Genomic DNA, 20955 nt, shown 5'->3' with positions numbered 1-20955 from the left:
AGTCGCCTCTTACCAGAGACATCTGTCGAGCTTACGTCCTGCTGCAGCTTCGTGACTTCCCTCAGAGACTCTGGCGTCAACACACCCGTGGCCACACCCCTCCGACTTTCAGGTACTATTTAATCTCACTGAAACACAAGCAACACAATAGGCAAATAAGGGATTTTCCAGAATTATCCTTGTAAATGTGTCTAATAACAGCTGAATCGCTCCCACTGCAATCGCCTTTTTTTTCTTCTATTCCTTCACTCTAAATTTCCTCATCCACGAATCTTTCATCCTTGCTCAAATTAATGGGGAAATTGTATTTTTCCCGGTCCGAATAGCTCTAGCTGCTGCTGGCTATGATTGTAAACATTGTGAGGATGTGAGGAGCCCTACAATCCGTGACGTCACGCGCACATCGTCTGCTACTTCCGGTAAAGGCAAGGCTTTTTTATTAGCGACCAAAAGTTGCGAACTTTATCGTGGATGTTCTCAACTAAATCCTTTCAGCAAAAATATGGCAATATCGCAAAATGATCAAGTATGACACATAGAATGGACCTGCTATCCCCGTTTAAATAAGAAAATCTCATTTCAGTAGGCCTTTAACAGCAAATAAACAAGTAGATTAATAATGAATTTTCTACTACTTGTCCTTAATAACGTTGACAAAATATTAGAAATGAAAATGACACAATATGTTACTGCGTATGTTAGCAGAATAAATTAGGAGCCTTTGTTTGTTTACTTACTAGTAAAAGACAAGTTGTCTAGTATGTTCACTATTTTATTTAAGGACAAACCTGCAATAAGAAACATGTGTTTAATGTACCCTAATATTTTTTTGTTATAAAGCCAATAATGTAATTTTTTTTGTGTTCGCCTTTATATGGAAAAGTACCGAAGAATATCAAAATAATTTTGGTACCGCTACCAAAATACTGGTATCGGGACAACACTACATTGACTCTTTACTAATTGTTGTTGTTGTTAAGAACGTATTAGTCGTCCCTAATCCAATGGCCGCTTGTGTTCATTTGAAAGTTCTCAGAACGGCAACAAAAAGTATTATCCCTCAAAGGGAAGTTTACCAGGAGCTTTTTCCTCTCTGAACATTTTGACGGAGGATTAAGGAAGCGGTACTGTATTTTCAAAACGATCTTCTACCTCGCAAGGGGGAAGTGTTATGTTTAAAGTGGAAACATACTTCAGGCAAAAAAAAAATAAAAAAACATTTAATGGCCTTGCAGGCAGGGGCGTTGCCTGTTGCGTAAGAACATCTTGCTCTTTAAAAAGAAGCTCTGCATGTTTGAATTGTGAGTATCTCGCTCATTTGCAAGCTGCAGGGCCGCAGGTGAGGATTTTTGCATCGTTTCATTTGTCCGTTGTTTTAAAACTTCTTTATTTCCATTGCACCACTTCTTGATTTAACGCTGTCATTTGGCACAGATTTATTTCGGGCATCTAATTAATTAGTTAAAGGCCTTAAAATAAATAAAATAGTGAACATACTATACAACTTGTATTTAACAAACAAAGGCTCCTAATTTAGTCTGCTGACATACGCAGTAACATATTTTGTCATTTTCAATTCTAATATTTTGTCAACGGTATTAAGGACAAGAGGTAGAAAATTAATTATTGATCTTCTTGTTCTTTTGCTGTTAAAGGCCTACTGAAATGAGATTTTCTTATTTAAACGGGGATAGCAGGTCCATTCTATGTGTCATACTTGATCATTTCGCGATATTGCCATATTTTTGCTGAAAGGGTTTAGTAGAGAACATCGACGATAAAGTTAGCAACTTTTGGTCGCTAATAGAAAAGCCCTATCTGGGTTTATGTTTGATCATGTTTTGTTTTGGTTTCTGGACTCTTTTTGCGTTTGCACGTCCTTGTTTTCTTGGTCACCATAGCTACTCATTAGTTTCCACCTGGTTCCCCTAGTCACGCCCCGGTCCTCAGCCTCTCACACCTGGTTCTAGTTACCACGGCCACTATTTATGTCACTTGCTTTCTGTTCATCTTTCTGGGTACTTTGCATATGCTTGCCTTCATGCCTTCATGCCTTCACGATTACCTGCTACGCACCCTGCTATCCATGCCCCTTGTTTCGGTCACAGTAAGAGTTTTTGTTTTAGTTGTTCATAGTTCTGCCACAGTGCAAGTTTAAGTTTATAGTTTATCGTCTTTCATGCCATCGAGCAGGTGTTTTGTTTTCCTGTTTGTATTTTTGTAACCAAGTTTTGTACCTCTTTGTGAGCGCCCTTAGTTCGTTTATTTTTGTATTTAGCATTCAAATAAACAACCATGTACTTACACTCTCGTCTGACTTGTCCCGTATCCTCTCTGCATCGAAGAAGCAAAAATAATCCATGTCCAGGTGTGACAGTCACAAGTTGCAGGGCTCCACACATATTCACATTGTTTATAATGGGAGCCACCAGCAGTAAGAGCAATTCGGACCGAGAAAGCGACAATTTCCCCATTAATTTGAGCGAGGATGAAATATTTGTGAATTAAGATATTGATAGTGAAGGAGTAGAAGAAAGAAAAAAAAAGCGACGGCCCCGGGCGACGGCCGTGTTTGCGTTTCAGATGTAATTAGACACATTTACTCGGCTTATTCTGGAAGATCCCTTCTCTGCTTATTGTTTTAATAGGAGGGACGGCGTGGCGCAGTGGGAGAGTTGCCGTGCGCAACCCGAGGGTCCCTGGTTCAAATCCCACCTAGTACCAACCTCGTCACGTCCGTTGTGTCCTGAGCAAGACACTTCACCCTTGCTCCTGATGGGTGCTGGTTGGTGCCTTGCATGGCAGCTCCCTCCATCAGTGTGTGAATGTGTGTGTGAATGGGTAGATGTGGAAGTAGTGTCAAAGCGCTTTGAGTACTTTGAAGGTAGAAAAGCGCTATACAAGTACAACCCATTTATTTATTTATTTAATAGTGTTTTAGTGAGATTTTAAATATTGTAAAGTAAAGATTGTAAAGACATACCTCGAGGTCGGATGGCTGCGGTGAAAACACAGTGTCTCAGAGAGAAGCCGAGGAGCCAAGCTCACAGCTGCTGTGGGACGACGAATAATCCACTGATGTCTCCGGTAAGATATATATATCACAATTTCTCCATCCAAAAACATGCTGCTTGACGTAGAGAAAACATGTTCGCTGCTTCACAACAAACAAAGAAACACCGGCTGTATCTCGGTGCTAAAGACAGCTGCAATCCCCCGCTTTCCACCAACGGCATTCTTCTTTATAGTCTCCATTATTAAATGAACAAATTGCAAAAGATTCAGCAACACAGATGTCCAAAATACTGTGTAATTACGCCATGAACAGAGACGACTTTTAGCTGTGTGTCGTGAAGCGCTAATATTTCCTTACAGTCCGTTACAAAATTTCAATTGGACATCGGGGGCAATACCTCTGGATTGGCAGACCGGGGTGGTGGTTCCTTTCTTTAAGAAGGGGGACAGGAGGGTGTGTTCCAACTATCGTGGGATCACACTCCTCAGCCTTCCCGGTAAGGTTTATTCAGGTGTAATGGAGAGGAGGCTACGTCGGATAGTCGAACCTCGGATTCAGGAGGAACAGTGTGGTTTTCGTCCTGGTCGTGGAACTGTGGACCAGCTCTATACACTCGGCAGGGTTCTTGAGGGTGCATGGGAGTTTGCCCAACCAGTCTACATGTGCTTTGTGGACTTGGAGAAGGCATTCGACCGTGTCCCTCGGGAAGTCCTGTGGGGAGTGCTCAGAGAATATGGGGTATCGGACTGTCTTATTGTGGCGGTCCGCTCCCTGTATGATCAGTGCCAGAGCTTGGTCCGCATTGCCAGCAGTAAGTCGAACACATTTCCAGTGAGGGTTGGACTCCGCCAAGGCTATCCTTTGTCACCGATTCTGTTCATAACTTTTATGGACAGAATTTCTAGGCGCAGTCAAGGCGTTGAGGGGTTCCGGTTTGGTAACCGCAGGATTAGGTCTCTGTTTTTTGCAGATGATGTGGTCCTGATGGCTTCATCTGACCGGGATCTTCAGCTCTCGCTGGATCGGTTCGCAGCCGGGTGTGAAGCGACCGGAATGAGAATCAGCACCTCCAAGTCCGAGTCCATGGTTCTCGCCCGGAAAAGGGTGGAGTGCCATCTCCAGGTTGGGGAGGACACCCTGCCCCAAGTGGAGGAGTTCAAGTACCTAGGAGTCTTGTTCACGAGTGGGTGAAGAGTGGATCGTGAGATCGACAGGCTGATCGGTGCGGTGTCTTCAGTAATGCGGACGTTGTACCGATCCGTTGTGGTGAAGAAGGAGCTGAGCCGGAAGGCAAAGCTCTCAATTTACCAGTCGATCTACGTTCCCATCCTCACCTATGGTCGTGAGCTTTGGGTCATGACCGAAAGGATAAGATCACGGGTACAAGCGGCCGAAACGAGTTTCCTCCGCCGTGTGGCGGGGCTCTCCCTTAGAGATAGGGTGAGAAGCTCTGCCATCCGGGAGGGACTCAAAGTAAAGCCGCTGCTCCTTCACATCGAGAGGAGCCAGATGAGGTGGTTCGGGCATCTGGTCAGGATGCCACCCGAACGCCTCCTTAGGGAGGTGTTTAGGGCACGTCCAACCGGTAGGAGGCCACGGGGAAGACCCAGGACACGTTGGGAAGACTATGTCTCCCGGCTGGCCTGGGAACGCCTCGGGATCCCCCGGGAAGAGCTAGACGAAGTGGCTGGGGAGAGGGAAGTCTGGGGTTCCCTGCTTAGGCTGTTGCCCCCGCGACCCGACCTCGGGTAAGCGGAAGATGATGGATGGATGGATGGATAAACTAAAAAGGCCGTATTGGCATGTGTTGCAATGTTAATATTTCATCATTGATATATAAACTATCAGACTGCGTGGTCGGTAGTAGTGGGTTTCAGTAGGCCTTTAATTATTCTGTATAAAATACATGTGTTAGTGCTGAGTCGGCGGTTTTTGTTGCTTGGACGCAGGATGAAAAAGAAGCTGATTCTGGATGTGGACACGGGGGTGGATGATGCCCAGGCCATCATGATAGCCCTGGCCGCACCCAATGTGGAGATATTGGGGATAACCTGCTGCCATGGCAACACCCCCCTGGAGAACGTCCTGAAGAACACGCTCCGGGTTCTGAAAGTCTGCAACAGGATGGATGTGAGTATCTTTGCAGGAGGGAACTGCTTCCAAGGGTTTCCTGACCATCCCAAATTGTGCAGATTCCAGTGTACCCTGGATGCGCCAAGCCGTTGCTGTCCGACATGAAACACGCCAGCGATTACCACGGAAAAGACGGGCTGGGGGACGTGCCTGATCCAAATGGTCCGGGACTGGATCTGTTGCAGGAAAAAAAAGGTGTCCTGGCTTTGGTGGAAATGATCGATAAAAACCAAGGCGAGGTAAGACAAGCGTTGATGCTTTTGAATTTGGAAAAGTTCTCACGGCCTGTCTGGGTCAAAAACCATTAGGCATTACCGTATTTTTCGGATTATAAATCGTTCTGGAGTATACGTCGCAAACCGGCCGAAAATGCATAATAACGAAGGCAAAAAACATACAGTGGGGCAAAAAAGTATTTAGTCAGCCACCGATTGTGCGAGTTCTCCCACTTAAAATGATGACAGAGGTCTGTAATTTTCATCATATGTACACTTCAACTGTGAGAGACAGAATGTGAAAAGAAAATCCAGGAATTCACATTAAGAATTTATTTGTAAATTATGGTGGAAAATAAGTACTTGGTCAACCATTCAAAGCTCTCACTGATGGAAGGAGGTTGTGGCTCAAAATCTCACGATACATGGCCCCATTCATTCTTTCCTTAACACGGATCAATCGTCCTGTCCCCTTAGCAGAAAAACAGCCCCAAAGCATGATGTTTCCACCCCCATGCGTCACAGTAGGTATGGTGTTCTTGGGATGCAACTCAGTATTCTTCTTCCTCTAAACACGACAAGTTTATACCAAAATGGATACATGGATGATACAGCAGAGGATTGGGAGAATGTCATGTGGTCAGATGAAACCAAAATATAACTTTTTGGTATAAACTCAACTCGTCGTGTCTGGAGGAAGAAGAATACTGAGTTGCATCCCAAGAACACCATACCTACTGTGAAGCATGGGGTTGGAAACATCATGCTTTGGGGCTGTTTTTCTGCTAAGGGGACAGGACGATTGATCCGTGTTAAGGAAAGAATGAATGGGGCCATGTATCGTGAGATTTTGAGCCAAAACCTCCTTCCATCAGTGAGAGCTTTGAATGGTTGACCTAATAATTGTTTTCCACCATAATTTACAAATAAATTCTTTAAAATTCCTACAATGTGATTTCCTGGATTTTTTTTCACATTCTGTCTCTCACAGTTGAAGTGTACCTATGATGAAAATTACAGACCTCTGTCATCATTTAAGTGGGAGAACTTGCACAATCGGTGGCTGACTAAATACTTTTTTGCCCCACTGTAGATACTTTGCACTGGAGTATAAGTCGCATTTTGGGGGGAAATTTATTTGATAAAATCCAACACCAAGAATAAACATTTGAAAGGCAATTTAAAATAAAGAATAGTGAACAACAGGCGGAGTAAGTGTACGTTGTATGACGCATAAATAACCAACTGAGAACGTAACATATTATGGTAAGAGTCATTCAAATAACTATAACATATAGAACAGGGGTCACCAACCTTTTTGAAACCAAGAGCTACTTCTTGGGTACTGGTTAATGTGAAGGGCTACCAGTTTGATACACACTTAAATAAGTTGCCAGAAATAGCCAATTTGCTCAATTTACCTTTAATGAATAAATCTATATGTATAAAAAATGGGTATTTCTGTCTGTCTTTCCGTCGTACATTTTTTTTCCTTTTACGGAAGTTTTTTTGTAGATAATAAATGATGAAAAAAACACTTAATTGAACGATTTAAAAGAGGAGAAAACAAAAAAAAATGAAAATTAAATTTTGAAAAATAGTTTATCTTCAATTTTGACTCTTTAAAATTCAAAATTCAACCGAAAAAAATGAAAAGAAAAACTAGGTGATTGTAATCTTTTTGAAAAAAATAATAAAAAAAATTGTGGAACATCATTAGTAATTTTTCCTGATTAAGATTAATTTTAGAATTTTGATGACATGTTTTAAATAGGTTAAAATCCAATCTGCACTTTGTTAGAATACATAACAAATTGGACCAAGCTATATGTCTTACAAAGACAAATAATTATTTCTTCTAGATTTTCCAGAACAAAAATTTTAAAAGAAATTCAAAAGACTTTGAAATAAGATTTAAATTTGATTGTACAGGTTTTTTTTAGATTTGCCAGAATATTTTTTTTGAATTTTTATAATAACACGTTTAAAGAAATATTTCACAAATATTCTTTGTCGAAAACACAGAAGCTAAAATGAAGAATTAAATTACAATGTATTTATTATTCTTTACAATAAAAAAAAAATACCTGAACATTGATTTAAATTGTCAGGAAAGAAGAGGAAAGAAATTAAAAGGTAAAAATGTATATGTGTTTAAAAACCCTAAAATCATTTTTAAGGTTGTATTCTTTTCTCTAAAATTGTCTTTCTGAAAGTTATAAGAAGAAAAGTAAAAAAAAACCAAGTCTTTAAAATATTTTCTTGGATTTTAAAATTCTATTTCAGTTTTGTCTCTCTTAGAATTAAAAATGTCAAGCAAAGTGAGACCAGCTTGCTAGTAAATAAATACAATTTAAAAAATAGAGGCAGCTCACTGGTAAGTGCTGCTAATTGAGCTATTTTTAGAACAGACCTGCGGGCGACCTGGTGCCCGCGGGCACCGCGTTGGTGACCCTTGGTATAGAACATGCTATACGTTTACCCAACAATCTGTCACTCCTAATCGATAAATCCCATGAAATCTTCTTCCTCGATGTCGCTTCTAAACAACTCTGCCAACTCCAAAGGTATGCTCTGCTTCCTTTTGTCGTTTTCTGCTGCATATTTCACTACATCCAGCTTGTAATCTGCAGTACATGATTTCCTTTTCGGTGCCATTTTAGCTCAGCCCTTCTCAGTTTTTGTAAATTACCGCCAACGATGAAATGATCCATTTTAATAGCTACGGCAGTAGCATATAGCAGTTAGCATTCCATGACCCACAATGCACTTCTGCACTGACCCTCCCCCGCCGAATTCTTATTGGTTGACGTGAATGTGACGATTATTAACATTTTCTTCGTCTCTTCCGCGAATGAGATAAATAATATTATTTGATATTTTACGGTAATGTGTTAATCATTTCACCCATAAGTCGCTCCGGAGTATATGTCGCACCCCCGGCCAAACTTATAGTACGAAAATACGGTATATAGACACAGAAACAGTGAATAGTAGACAAACCAGTGATTGCTTTTCTCGTACGAGGAGAGTGACCTGGAGAAAGAGTTGTCAGTTACAAGTTCCAGTTCACTTTGAAACCTTTCTCCCACTCCCCTCGCCTTTTAATTAATTCGGGATGCCCTGCATTACACACACACACACACACACACACACACACACACACACACACACACACACACACACACACACACACACACACACACACACAGCTGCACTAAGGGAGGAGGAGGATTTCCAGCTGTGTTTTTGCAACCTAACACCTATGTCGAGAACATAACACATGGAAATACTAACATACTTGCCAACCTTGAGACCTCCGATTTCAGGAGGTGGAGGGTGGGGGGCGTGGTCGGGGGTGGGGCGGAGGCGTGGTTAACAAGGAGTATAATTCACCAACTCAAGTATTTCATATATATATATATATATATATACATATATATATATGTGTGTGTGTGTGTGTGTATGAAATACTTGACTTTCAGAGAATTCTAGCTATATATTTATTTTATTATATATATATATATATAAATAAAATAAATAGTTGAATTTCAGACGGCAAATACACAGTAATAAAAACACAGTTGTTCTACTAACTGTACTGTGCTTGCTGGTTACTAAAAAAAAAAAAAACACTTACCTTTGACTATTTGAGTAACCTTTGTTCTGCCATTTGCGTACTGGCGAGAGTCACTTGCCGTCAGGTGCGCAACACCACATAAATCGTTAGCCAATCAAAAAGCAACCTCATAACGCAATAGCCAACATTCACCAGGAGATGGCGACAGACAACTTAGAATCACACTATTACAGAGTGATTCGTCTCCTTGTGTGTGTATTTTTTTATTACAATCCGTAGATGTTGTAACGTGATTGGTCAGGCAAGCTGTTTATATTGTGGGAAAGCGGGGGTGAAAACAGGCTGTCCCCACTCAGGTCCGCATGGAGCTGGAGGGGGCGTGTCCTCCAGCTCCGCTGAATTTCGGGAGGTTTTCAGGAGAGGCGCTGAATTTCGGGAGTCTCCCGGAAAATCCGGGAGGGTTGGCAAGTATGAATACAAAAGATACAGTAACTTCCGTTGTTGCTGTGTCTCATCTGCAAACTCCTCTTTGAAGTTGGCAGGTCATCCTAAGTTCAATCTAACGCCAAGTTTCGTTTCTCTTCAGCTTGTCTAACACAATGCGTAAGCAAACAATCATATTTGGATAAAAATGAGATAACTTATTTACAATTAATCCAACACGGCCGTCTGGTGGTTTCAGGTGACTCTGGTGGCCACGGCGCCACTGACCAACCTCGCCGTGGCCGTGCAGCAGGACCCTGGCCTTCCCCAGAAGCTCAAGGCTCTCTACATCATGGGAGGCAACGTCGAGTGTAAGCATGCCCACGCTCTTTAGGTTCTTGGCGTCCCCCGATTCAATAAGCGACTTGTGCAGCCAGGGGGAACACCACCATATGCGGGGAGTTCAACTTTGCGGCCGACCCTGAGGCCGCCCACATCGTGCTGGAGCGCTACACCTGCCCCACCTACATCGCCTCCTGGGAGTTCAGCTGCAGGAACAGCCTGCCGTGGGTGAGTCCTCCGTCCACTTCCTGCCTCACGTCTGTCCAGACGACTCCAAAGAGTATCCAGAACCTCTAATCCGGTGGTTCTCAGACTGTTTTCACCAAGTACCACCTCAGAATGTACTGGACCCTCCAAATGCCACCATGATGACCAACTTTAAAATTCAGTAGCGTAGTAGGCCTAAGTATTCAATAAAAACTAATATATTTAATATTGTTGGCCACTGTAGCATTACACAAAGTTTGAACAGTAACACTGTGTTTGAGTATAGGAAAACAAAACACTGTACTTTAATCAAGAGATTTTTTTGACATACTACCTGATGGAGCCTGCGTACCACCATGGTCTGAGAATTAATGTTCTAATCCCATTGTTGGGCCACGAGCCCCAAAAATATCTGTTTCTGAGCTGTGGTCCGTATTACTCACTTGTAATACACCTTTCCACCACTTGTGGCAGTAATGACAATAGCAAACAAACAGAAGAAGTCACAGAGACGTTTCTGAAGCGCAAAAATGATGACTAAAGTGGCGAAGCGGTATTTTCTAGAGATGTCCGATAATGGCTTTTTTTTTTACCGATATCCGATATTCCGATATTATCCGACTCTTAATTACCGATACCGATAGCAACCGATACCGATATACAAAGTTGTGGAATTAACACATTTTTATGCCTAATATTGTTGTGATGCCCCACTGGGTGCATTAAACAATGTAACAAGGTTTTCCAAAATAAATCAACTCAAGTTATGGAAAAAAATACCATACATATACGTATATGTATATGTATATGTATATGTATATGTATATGTATATGTATATGTGTATGTGTATGTGTGTGTGTATGAAATACTTGACTTTCAGTGAATTCTAGTTATATATTTATTTTATCATATATATAAATAAAATAAATAGTTGAATTTCAGACGGCAAATACACAGTAATAAAAACACAGTTGTTCTACTAACTGTATTGTGCTTGCTGGTTACTAAAAAAACAACACTTACCTTTGACTATTTCAGTAACCTTTGTTCTGCCATTTGCGTTCTGGCAAGAGTCACTTGCTAGTTGTTACTGCCATATTTTTTATTGAAGTCACAAAGTGCATTATTTTTTTTAGCATGCCTCAAAACAGCAGCTTGGAATTTGGGACATGCTCTCTCCCCGAGAGAGCATAAAGAGGTTGAGGTGGGCGAGGTTGAGTCGAGGCCGGTGGGTTAGGGAGTTGCGGGGGTTATATATTTTAGCATCCCGGAAGAGATAGTGCTGCAAGGGTTTCTGGGTATTTGTTCTGTTGTGTTACGGTGCGGAGGTTCTCCCGAAATGTGTTTGTCATTCTCAGAGGTGGGTAGTAACGCGCTACATTTACTCAGTTACATCTACTTTTAAGAGTAGTTTTAATACAACATACTTTTACTTTTACTTGAGTATATTTATAGAGAAGAAACGCTACTTTTACTCCGCTCCATTTATCTACATTCAGCTGGCTACTCGCTACTAATTTTTATCGATCTGTTAATGCACGCTTTGTCTGTTTTGGTTTTTACAGACAGACCCTCAAAGTAGGATCTAGCACATGCCTGCGTTTCACCAATCAAATGCAGTCACTGGTGACGTTTGACTCCATTTCACCAATCAAACAGAGCCAGGCGGTTAAATGATTAACTGCGCACTTTTTAAAAAAAATTTTATAAACCTTTATTTACTATTTTCAACATTTACAAACAGTTGAAAATAATTATCAAAGTAAGTACAAAAAAAGTACAAAACAGTATAAAAACCGTACAAACCAGCGCCAGGGGGTTTGTAAATTCAAAGAAACTAAAATAGAATGCAAAAAATATATATATATAAAATAAACAAAGTGCAAAGCCATAGGCTCACTCAATCTCAGTAAATAACTTAAATTTGGAACACAGCATCATCGTTTTCACAGCTTTTTTGTTGTTAGAGGTCGAGTGTTTTAATGTAGAGTTCTAAATCTTTTTAAAGGCACAAAAAACAGGTCGGGAATTGAGAAACTTACATTTATGAATATAAAACTTAGCCAATAGTATAATGAGGTTGCAAAGGTAAAATTCATTTTTAAATTTTTTTTATAATATGTATAAAAACAGCTTCCCAAAAAATGCTCAGTGTTTCACAAGAAAGGATGGGGCGAGGTACACCCCTTTGTCCACAACTGCGTGAGCAAATAGTCAAACAGTTTAAGAACAACATTTCTCAAAGTGCAATTGCAAGAAATTTAGGGATTTCAACATCTACGGTCCATAATATCATCAAAAGGTTTCAGAAAATCTGGAGAAATCACTCCACGTAAGCGGCATGGCCGGAAACCAATATTGAATGACCGTGACTTTTGATCATTCAGACGGCACTGTATCAAAAACTGACATCAATCTCTAAAGGATATCACCACATGGGCTCAGGAACACTTCAGAAGGTTGTATTTTTTCTCTAAAATTGTCTTTCTGAAAGTTATAAGAAGCAAAGAAAAAAAACAAATTAATTTATTTAAACAAGTGAGGACCAAGTCTTTAAAATATTTTCTTGGATTTTCAAATTCTATTTGAGTTTTGTCTCTCTTAGAATTAAAAATGTCGAGCAAAGTGAGACCAGCTTGCTAGTAAATAAATACAATTTTAAAAAATAGAGGCAGCTCACTGGTAAGTGCTGCTATTTGAGCTATTTTTAGAACAGGCCAGTGGCCGACTCATCTGGTCCTTACGGGCTACCTGGTGCCCACGGGCACCGTGTTGGTGACCCCTGCAATAGAATATGTCTTTATTGTGAGCTAAATGGTAAAAACGTGATTATAGCGAGTGTGAATTAAAGTCATCTTTACTTCATCTTACTTCCTTTTTAAATCACGCTTCTCGGGCAGCTGTGCTGTGTCGTGCTACGATGAGCAGGAAGATAGACAATAAGCCTATTAAAAGGCACCCTGGAATATAAGATGCCACCCTTCATATAAGACAACCTTGAATATAAAAATGTGACTGTGAATTCAAGCTAAACTAAAATATAACACAACCTCATATAAAAGATGACCTGGATAATAAAACGCAACCTTGCATATAAGATAACCTCAAATACAAGACGCGACACTGAATATAAGACTAACCTGAATTTAAAAGTAATCTGAATATAAAATGACCCACAACTGCGTGAGCAAATAGTCAAACCGTTTAAGAACAACATTTCTCAAAGTGCAATTGCAAGAAATTTAGGGATTTCAACATCTACGGTCCATAATATCATCAAAAGGTTCAGAGAATCTGGAGAAATCCCCCCACGTAAGCTGCATGGCCGGAAACCAACATTAAATGACCGTGACCTTCTATCCTTCAGACGGCACTGTATCAAAAACTGACATCAATCTCTAAAGGATACCACCACATGGGCTCAGGAACACTTCAGAAAACCACTGTCACTAAATACAGTTTGTCGCTACATCTGGGCTTCACGGTGGCAGAGGGGTTAGTGCATCTGCCTCACAATACGAAGTTCCTGCAGTCCTGGGTTCAAATCCAGGCTCAGGATCTTTCTGTGTGGAGTTTGCATGTTCTCCCCATGAATGCGTGGGTTCCCTCCGGGTACTCCGGCTTCCTCCCACTTCCAAAGACATGCACCTGGGGATAGGTTGATTGGCAACACTAAATTGGCCCTAGTGTGTGAATGTGAGTGTGAATGTTGTCTGTCTATCTGTGTTGGCCCTGCGATGAGGTGGCGACTTGTCCAGGGTGTACCCCGCCTTCCGCCCGATTGTAGCTGAGATAGGCGCCAGGACCCCCCGCGACCCCAAAAGGGAATAGGCGGTAGAAAATGGATGGATGGATGGATGGCTACATCTGTAAGTGCAAGTTAAAGCTCTACTATGCAAAGAGAAAGCCATTTATCAACAACATCCAGAAACGCCGCCGGCTTCTCTGGGACCGAGATCATCTAAGATGGACTGATGCAAAGTGGAAAAGTGTTCTGTGGGTCTGACGAGTCCACATTTCAAATTTTGGGGGGAAATATTCGACATTGTGTCATCCGGACCAAAGGGGAAGCGAACCATCCAGACTGTTATCGACGCAAAGTTCAAAAGCCAGCATCTGTGATGGTATGGGGGTGCATTAGTGCCCAAGGCATGGGAAAATTCCACTTTCAAAGCTTCAACAATTAATTTCCTCAGTTCCCAAATGTTTATTGAGTGTTGTCAGAGGTGGGTAGAGTAGCCAGAAATTGTACTCAAGTAAGAGTACTGTTACTTTAGAGATTTGTTACTCAAGTAAAAGTAAGGAGTAGTCACCCAAATATTTACTTGAGTAAAAGTAAAAAGTATGTTGTGAAAAAACTACTCAAGTACTGAGTAACTGATGAGTAACCTGATTGCGGCGACAAATAATGCACAAAAACATAAAAATATCAATGAGCAAATTCAGAGCCAGGAATATCTCTTAAGCAACTAAAACAATAATATATATTAAATAATAATACATTACAATAAAAAAAAATAAGGCAAATTGAGCCACAATAACAGCACCATAGACTCAGTAGGCATTAATTGATTGATTGATTGATTGATTGATTGAAACTTGTATTAGTAGATTGCACAGTACAGTACATATTCTGTACAATTGACCACTAAATGGTAACACCCCAATAAGTTTTTCAACGTTAATCAATTACTTAATAAATGACCAAGTCGAGGTGATCTACCTCATATATACATATACATATACGTATACATACACACACACACACACATATATATATATATATATATATATATATATACATATATATATATATATATATATATATGTATACATACATACAGTATATCATTTATATTTCTTTATTTTGCCATTTTTGTTGACATGTTAAAGGTGTTTTAATGAATATACATGCATGTTTAAGATAAAGATTCCTATCTTTCATGAAGACAAGAATATAAGTTGGTGTATTACCTGATTCTGATGACTTGATTGATTGGAATCAGACAGTATAGTGCTGATAACGTCCACGGTTTCAAATGGAGGAGAAAAAAAGTCCTCCATGAAAGTCGTTGATTTTTGGCATCTTATTTTTCCAGCTTCCACTTTCGTTTTTATACACTTTACAAGAAATACGTTGGCGGCAAACCCCATAGTTTGCTAGCTTGTTTGCGCTGGCTTTTGGAGACTCTTATTTTGTTAACGCAGGTGCGATGGAGCGGCCCTTTTATTGTGAAAACAGGAACTGTGCGATCAGTCTTTTGGCTTTTGACGGGAAGTACTGTTGAAATAACAAGTGTCTTTTTTCCTTTACACTTTTGATTGATTGATTGAAACTTTTATTAGTGGATTGCACAGTACAGTACATATTCTGTACAATTGACCACTAAATGGTAACACCCCAATAAGTTTTTCAACTTGTTTAAAGTTGGGCTCCATTTTTGACGGTCATGTGACCACCTGGCTCTGTTTGATTGGTCCAACGTCACCAGTGAGTGCATGTGATTGGTGAAACGCAGGCATGCGTAGTTCCTACTTTGAAGCTCTGTCATAAACCAAAACAAACATTAACATAACGATAAAAAAAAAAGTAGCGAGTAGCGAGCTGAATGTAGATAAATGGAGCGGAGTAAAAGTAGCGTTTCTTCTCTATAAATATACTCAAGTAAAAGTAAAAGTATATTGTATAAAAACTACTCTTAGAAGTACAATTTATCCCAAAAGTTACTCAAGTAGATGTAACGTAGTAAATGTAGCGCGTTACTACCCACCTCTGAGTGTTGTTAAAAGAAAAAGTGATGTAACACAGTGGTGAATATGCCCTTTCCCAACTACTTTGTTAAGTTAATTATTATTAGCAAAAAAAAATAGAAAATTATGAGTTTGAACATCAAATATCTTGTCTTTGTAGTGCATTCAATTGAATATGGTTTGAAAATGATTTGCAAATCATTGTATTCCGTTTATATTTACATCTAACACGATTTCCCAACTCATATGGCAACAGGGTTTGTAGACTAATGGGGATCCTTAATAAACTAAACTAAACTTGGACTAAATTTTTTTTCTCATGTCTCATGATCTCTATCTTTCCTCCTCCAGGCTTTTTGTGACGAGTGGCTGGCCGCTCAGACTCCGAAAGCTGCCTTCATGAGAAGTATTTCAAGCTTGTCAATGGAGGTAAGCGTCGCCAGAGGGCCGTTTCCTAACACGTGGTTATAATTTGCTTTGAACTTTAAGTGTCTAAGGTATGTCCCAACACGTAACAAAAATGTCTCCCCCTGCAATCACAGAAAGCCAAGTCGGCAGACTACCAGAAAGAAATCACCACGGGAAAAGGGTTCAATGCTTGCGACGCCTACGCTTTGGCCGCCGCCATCGATGACACGTACATCACAGACAGCGAGGAGGTAAACCACGGAGGTTCATTTGTTCCAGGGGTCACCAACGCGGTGCCCGCGGGCACCAGGTAGCCCGTAAGGACCAGATGAGTCGCCCGCTGGCCTGTTCTAAAAATAGCTCAAATAGCAGCACTTACCAGTGAGCTGCCTCTATTTTTTAAATTGTATTTATTTACTGGCAAGCTGGTCTCACTTTGCTCGACATTTTTAATTCCAAGAGAGACGAAACTCAAATAGAATTTGAAAATCCAAGAAAATATTTTAAAGACTTGGTCTTCACTTGTTTAAATAAATTCTTTTTTTTTTTTTACTTTGCTTCTTATAACTTTCAGAAAGACAATTTTAGAGAAAAAATACAACCTTAAAAAAGATTTTAGGATTTTTAAACACATACCTTTTTACCTTTTAAATTCCTTCCTCTTCTTTCCTGACAATTTAAATCAATAATCAAGTATTTATTTTTTTATTGTAAAGAATAATAAATACATTTTAACTTAATTCTTCATTTTAGCTTCTGTTTTTACGACATAGAATATTTGTAAAATATTTCTTCAAACTTATTATGATTAAAATTAAAAAATATATATTCTGGCAAATCTAGAAAATCTGTAGAATCAAATTTAAATCTTATTTCAAAGTCTTTTGAATTTCTTTTAACATTTTTGTTCTGGAAAATCTAGAAGAAATAATGATTTGTCTTTGTTAGACATATAGTTTGGTCCAATTTGTTATATATTCTAACAAAGTGCAGATTGGATTTTAACCTAAAAAAAATCTAAAATTAATCTTAATCAGGAAAAATGACTAATGATGTTCCATAATTTTATTTTTTTTTCAAAAAGATTCCAATTAGCTAGTTTTTCTTTTCATTTTTTTTCAGTTGAATTTCAAATTTTAAAGAGTCGAAATTGAAGATAAACTGTTTCAAAATTTAATTTTTATTTATTTATTCTTTTCCCTCTTTTAAATTGTTCAATTAAGTGTTTTTTCCATCATTTATTCTATTCCAAAAAATGTAAATCAATGCTCATATTTTTTTTAATTTTTATTGTAAAGAATAATAAATGCATTTTATTTTAATTCTTCATTTTAGCTTCTGTTTTTTCGACGAACAATATTTGTTAAATATTTCTTCAAACTTATTATGATTAAAATTCCCCCCAAAATTTCTGGCAAATCTAGAAAATCTGTAGAATCACATTTAGAATCTTATTTCAAAGTCTTTTGAATTTCTTTTAAAATTTTTATTCTGGAAAATCTAGAAGAAATTATTTGTCTTTGTTAGACATATAGCTTGGTCCAATTTGTTATATATTTTAACAAAGTGCAGATTGGATTTTAACCTAAAAAAAATCTAAAATTAATCTTAATCAGGAAAAAAGACTAATGATTTTCCATATTTTTTTTTCTTTCTTTCAAAAAGATTCCAATTAGTTAGTTTTTCTTTTCATTTTTTTTCGGTTGAATTTCAAATTTTAAAGAGTAGAAATTGAAGACAAACTGTTTCAAAATTTAATTTGTATTTATTTATTTTTTTTCCTCTTTTAAATCGTTCAATTAAGTGTTTTTTCCAACATTTATTCTATTCAAAAAATTAAAATCAATGCTCATAATTTTTTAAATTTTTATTGTAAAGAATAATAAATGCATTTTATTTTTAATTCTTCATTTTAGCTTCTGTTTTTTCGACTAACAATATTTGTTAAATATTTCTTCAAACTTATTATGATTAAAATTCCCCCAAAAATTTCTGGCAAATCTAGAAAATCTGTAGAATCAAATTTAGAATCTGCAGATTGGATTTTAACCTATTTAAAACATGTCATCAAAATTCTAAAATCTTAAACAGGAAAAATGACTAATGATTTCCCACAAATTCTTTTTTTATTTTTTTCAAAAAGATTACAATTAGCTAGTTTTTCTTTTCATTTTTTTTCGGTTGAATTTCGAATTCTAAAGAGTCGAAATTGAAGATAAACCATGTTTCAAAATCAAATTCATTTTTTTCGTTTTTTCTCCTCTTTTAAATCGTTCAATTAAGTACTTTTTCATCATTTATTCTCTTCAAAAAACCTTCCGTAAAAGGAAAAAAAATCTACGACGGAATGACAGACAGAAATACCCAATTTTTTATATATATAGATTTATTCATTAAAGGTAAATTGAGCAAATTGGCTATTTCTGGCAATTTATTTAAGTGTGTATCAAACTGGTAGCCCTTCGCATTAATCAGTACCCAAGAAGTAGCTCTTGGTTTCAAAAAGGTTGGTAACCCCCTGATTTGTTCATTCGAGGCAAACGTGGTTGTTGGTTTTTTTGGGGTTTTTTTATATAATGTGGGGCCGGCCCCTCAGGTGGCAGTGACGGTGGAGTTGCAAGGGGCCTATACCCGGGGCATGATGGTGCTGGACTACATGGAACACCTGAAGAAGAAACACAAGGTCGTCATCATGAAAACAGTGGACTTGGAGAAGTTCAAGCAGATGCTTGTGAGGGCACTGATGTAAGAGGCTTGCGCTACTGTAGCAAGACCCAATAAAATCCAATAAACAAAAACAATGCTTGGAAGTTATTCAATTAGACTCAGACTCATACTTGCCAACCTTGAGACCTCCGATTTCGGGAGGTGGCGGGTGGGGGGGGCGTGGTCGTGGGTGGATCTGGACGTGGTTGGGGGCGTGGTTAAGAGGGGAGGAGTATATTTACAGTACAAATATATATTATCAGCATAAGACAGTCATCACACAAGTTAATCATCATAGTATATACATTGAATTATTTACAATTTGGGGGGTGGGATGAGGGGCTTTGGTTGATATCAGTACTTCAGTCATCAACATTTGCATCAACAGAGAAATGGACATTGAAACAGTGTAGGTCTTACTTAGTAGGATATGTACAGCCAGCAGAGAACATAGTGAGTTCAGATAGCATAAGATCAAGTATATACATTAGAAATACATTCGATTATTTACATTATGTTATTTACAATCTGGGGAGATGGGATGTGAATGGAGGAGGATTAAAGGGTTGAAGTTGCCTGGAGGTGTTGTGGTACGTCATGTACAGTAGATGGCAGTATTGTCCTGTTTAAGAGTGTCACATGCTGTTTACGGCAGATGAAGTGCCTTACGGTAGACGTAAACGTGACTGCTGTTGTTGTGTGTTGTTACTGCGCTGGGAGGACATTAATGAAACTGCCTAACAATCAACCCACATAAGAAACCAAGAACTCGCCCTCGATCATTCCACAGTCAAAACGTCTTTGGGCAGACACACTGTTTATAATGTGGGAAAGCGGACGTGAAAACAGGCTGTCTTCACTCAGGTCCGTATGGAGCTGGAGGGGGCGTGGCCTCCAGCTCTGCCTGAATTTCAGGAGAGGCGCTGAATTTCGGGAGTCTCCCAGAAAATCCGGGAGGGTTGGCAAGTATGCTCAGACTTCCTTTTATTGTCATTCAAATTTGAACTTTACAGCTGTCACACCGCGGTGAGGGATGTCTTGTCTTGGTTTTTTTCTGTCTTGTGAATTGCATGTTTTAGTTTGGAAAGAAACCCTCCCCTCTTTTCAGGTCACTTGCCCTTCCTTTTGTCAAGGTTTGTTGTTGATGAACCCCAAGATGCAGAGACGGAGGCAGGCATTGAATAAGGAAACATGGTTTTAATATAAAATACTAGAACAAAAACAAATAAAGGGTACAAACAAAAAGGCCGCACGTGGGCGGATAACAAACTAGGCTATGAACAAACAAAAACTGTAAGCAGGGATCAAAAAGCAGTAAGCTACACAAAGCCACCAAAGATAGCTTACCGCTACGCTGCAACGACACATCAGGAGCCACAATACAGAAGCGACATGCAATACAATAATCCAGCCGTGACTGGATGGAAGGACAGGTCTAAATAGGAGCGGACTGATTGACACCAGGTGTGGCCAGGTGCCAATCAGCCGCAGCTGAGGGGGAACACAGCACTCAGGGAGAAAGACAGGAAACCAACAAAATAGAGCGCTGACAGGAAACACTAGACACACAGAGGAAACAAAGACAAATGCATAGGAAAAAAATAAAACATAGTCAAACTGTCAGAGGCAAGCCTGACACCTTTTGTGTCGTCATCCCTGATCCCTGATTGTTTCAACCTGTTCCCTGTTTTCCTCATGTGTCTTATAAGCCCATGCCTCCCTTTGTTCTGTGCCAGATTGTCTCGTTTGTTCGTGCCCATCTAGCTTCCTGTTCAAGCCTTGCCTCGTCTCTAGTTTGAAAATCTTTTGATCCTGAATTCCCCTTGTTGATATTTTGAGTTTTCTTTTTCTCTTCCTCAGCAGGGTGACTTTTGTAAATTAGTTTTGCAGCCGAAGTGGTGGGTTTTCAGATTTTTCTTACAGTTCTTCCTTTTTCTTAATTTTTTTGAGTGACACCTTTTTGTTAACCTTTTATAGATAAGACACAGCGTAGAAGTTTTATAGCCATTATTTCTTCCTCCTTTTGGAGTGTTTTTTGTTTATGATAAGTTTCATAGATAAACAATAAGTTTAGTCCGTTATTGTTTTTGTGTTTTCTCCTTTCGGAGTGATTTTTGTTGTTCCTTTTTGTGGAACCTTTTTTCGCCGACTAGTCAGGTTATAGCCTATGTTG

General features: G+C 39.1%; 1 protein-coding gene across 2 annotated transcripts; it reads left to right on the top strand.

Moving 5' to 3' along the window:
• Positions 1–1181: 1181 nt before the first annotated feature.
• Positions 1182–18890, top strand: LOC133544453 (inosine-uridine preferring nucleoside hydrolase-like). 2 transcript variants are annotated; one of them, XM_061889776.1, is made up of 8 exons: positions 1182–1339; positions 4966–5146; positions 5209–5388; positions 9627–9738; positions 9801–9937; positions 16020–16097; positions 16211–16327; positions 18673–18890. In XM_061889776.1, exons 2-8 carry the CDS (start codon positions 4967–4969, stop codon positions 18823–18825), a joined length of 957 nt encoding a protein of 318 aa, XP_061745760.1. In that variant the 5' UTR covers positions 1182–1339; position 4966; the 3' UTR covers positions 18826–18890. The 2 variants fall into 2 exon arrangements, with proteins under 2 accessions (XP_061745760.1, XP_061745761.1); XM_061889777.1 differs by lacking the exon at positions 1182–1339 and adding an exon at positions 2961–3087.
• The last annotated feature ends 2065 nt before the right edge of the window (positions 18891–20955 follow it).

The sequence above is a fragment of the Nerophis ophidion genome, linkage group LG27 (genome assembly GCF_033978795.1).
Source record: "Nerophis ophidion isolate RoL-2023_Sa linkage group LG27, RoL_Noph_v1.0, whole genome shotgun sequence".
NCBI classification, from domain to species: domain Eukaryota; kingdom Metazoa; phylum Chordata; class Actinopteri; order Syngnathiformes; family Syngnathidae; genus Nerophis; species Nerophis ophidion.
This window is presented reverse-complemented; position numbering and strand designations above follow the sequence as displayed.

What these genes read in the sequence shown, in the direction of transcription:
- LOC133544453 (XM_061889776.1), top strand. Translation starts at nt 4,967, where the DNA reads ATGAAAAAGAAGCTGATTCTGGATGTGGACACGGGGGTGGATGATGCC. An exon ending in CATGGGAGGCAACGTCGAGT is followed by an intron (nt 9,739 to 9,800) that starts GTAAGCATGCCC and finishes CGACTTGTGCAG; the next exon opens with CCAGGGGGAACACCACCATA. An exon ending in TTTCAAGCTTGTCAATGGAG is followed by an intron (nt 16,098 to 16,210) that starts GTAAGCGTCGCC and finishes CTGCAATCACAG; the next exon opens with AAAGCCAAGTCGGCAGACTA.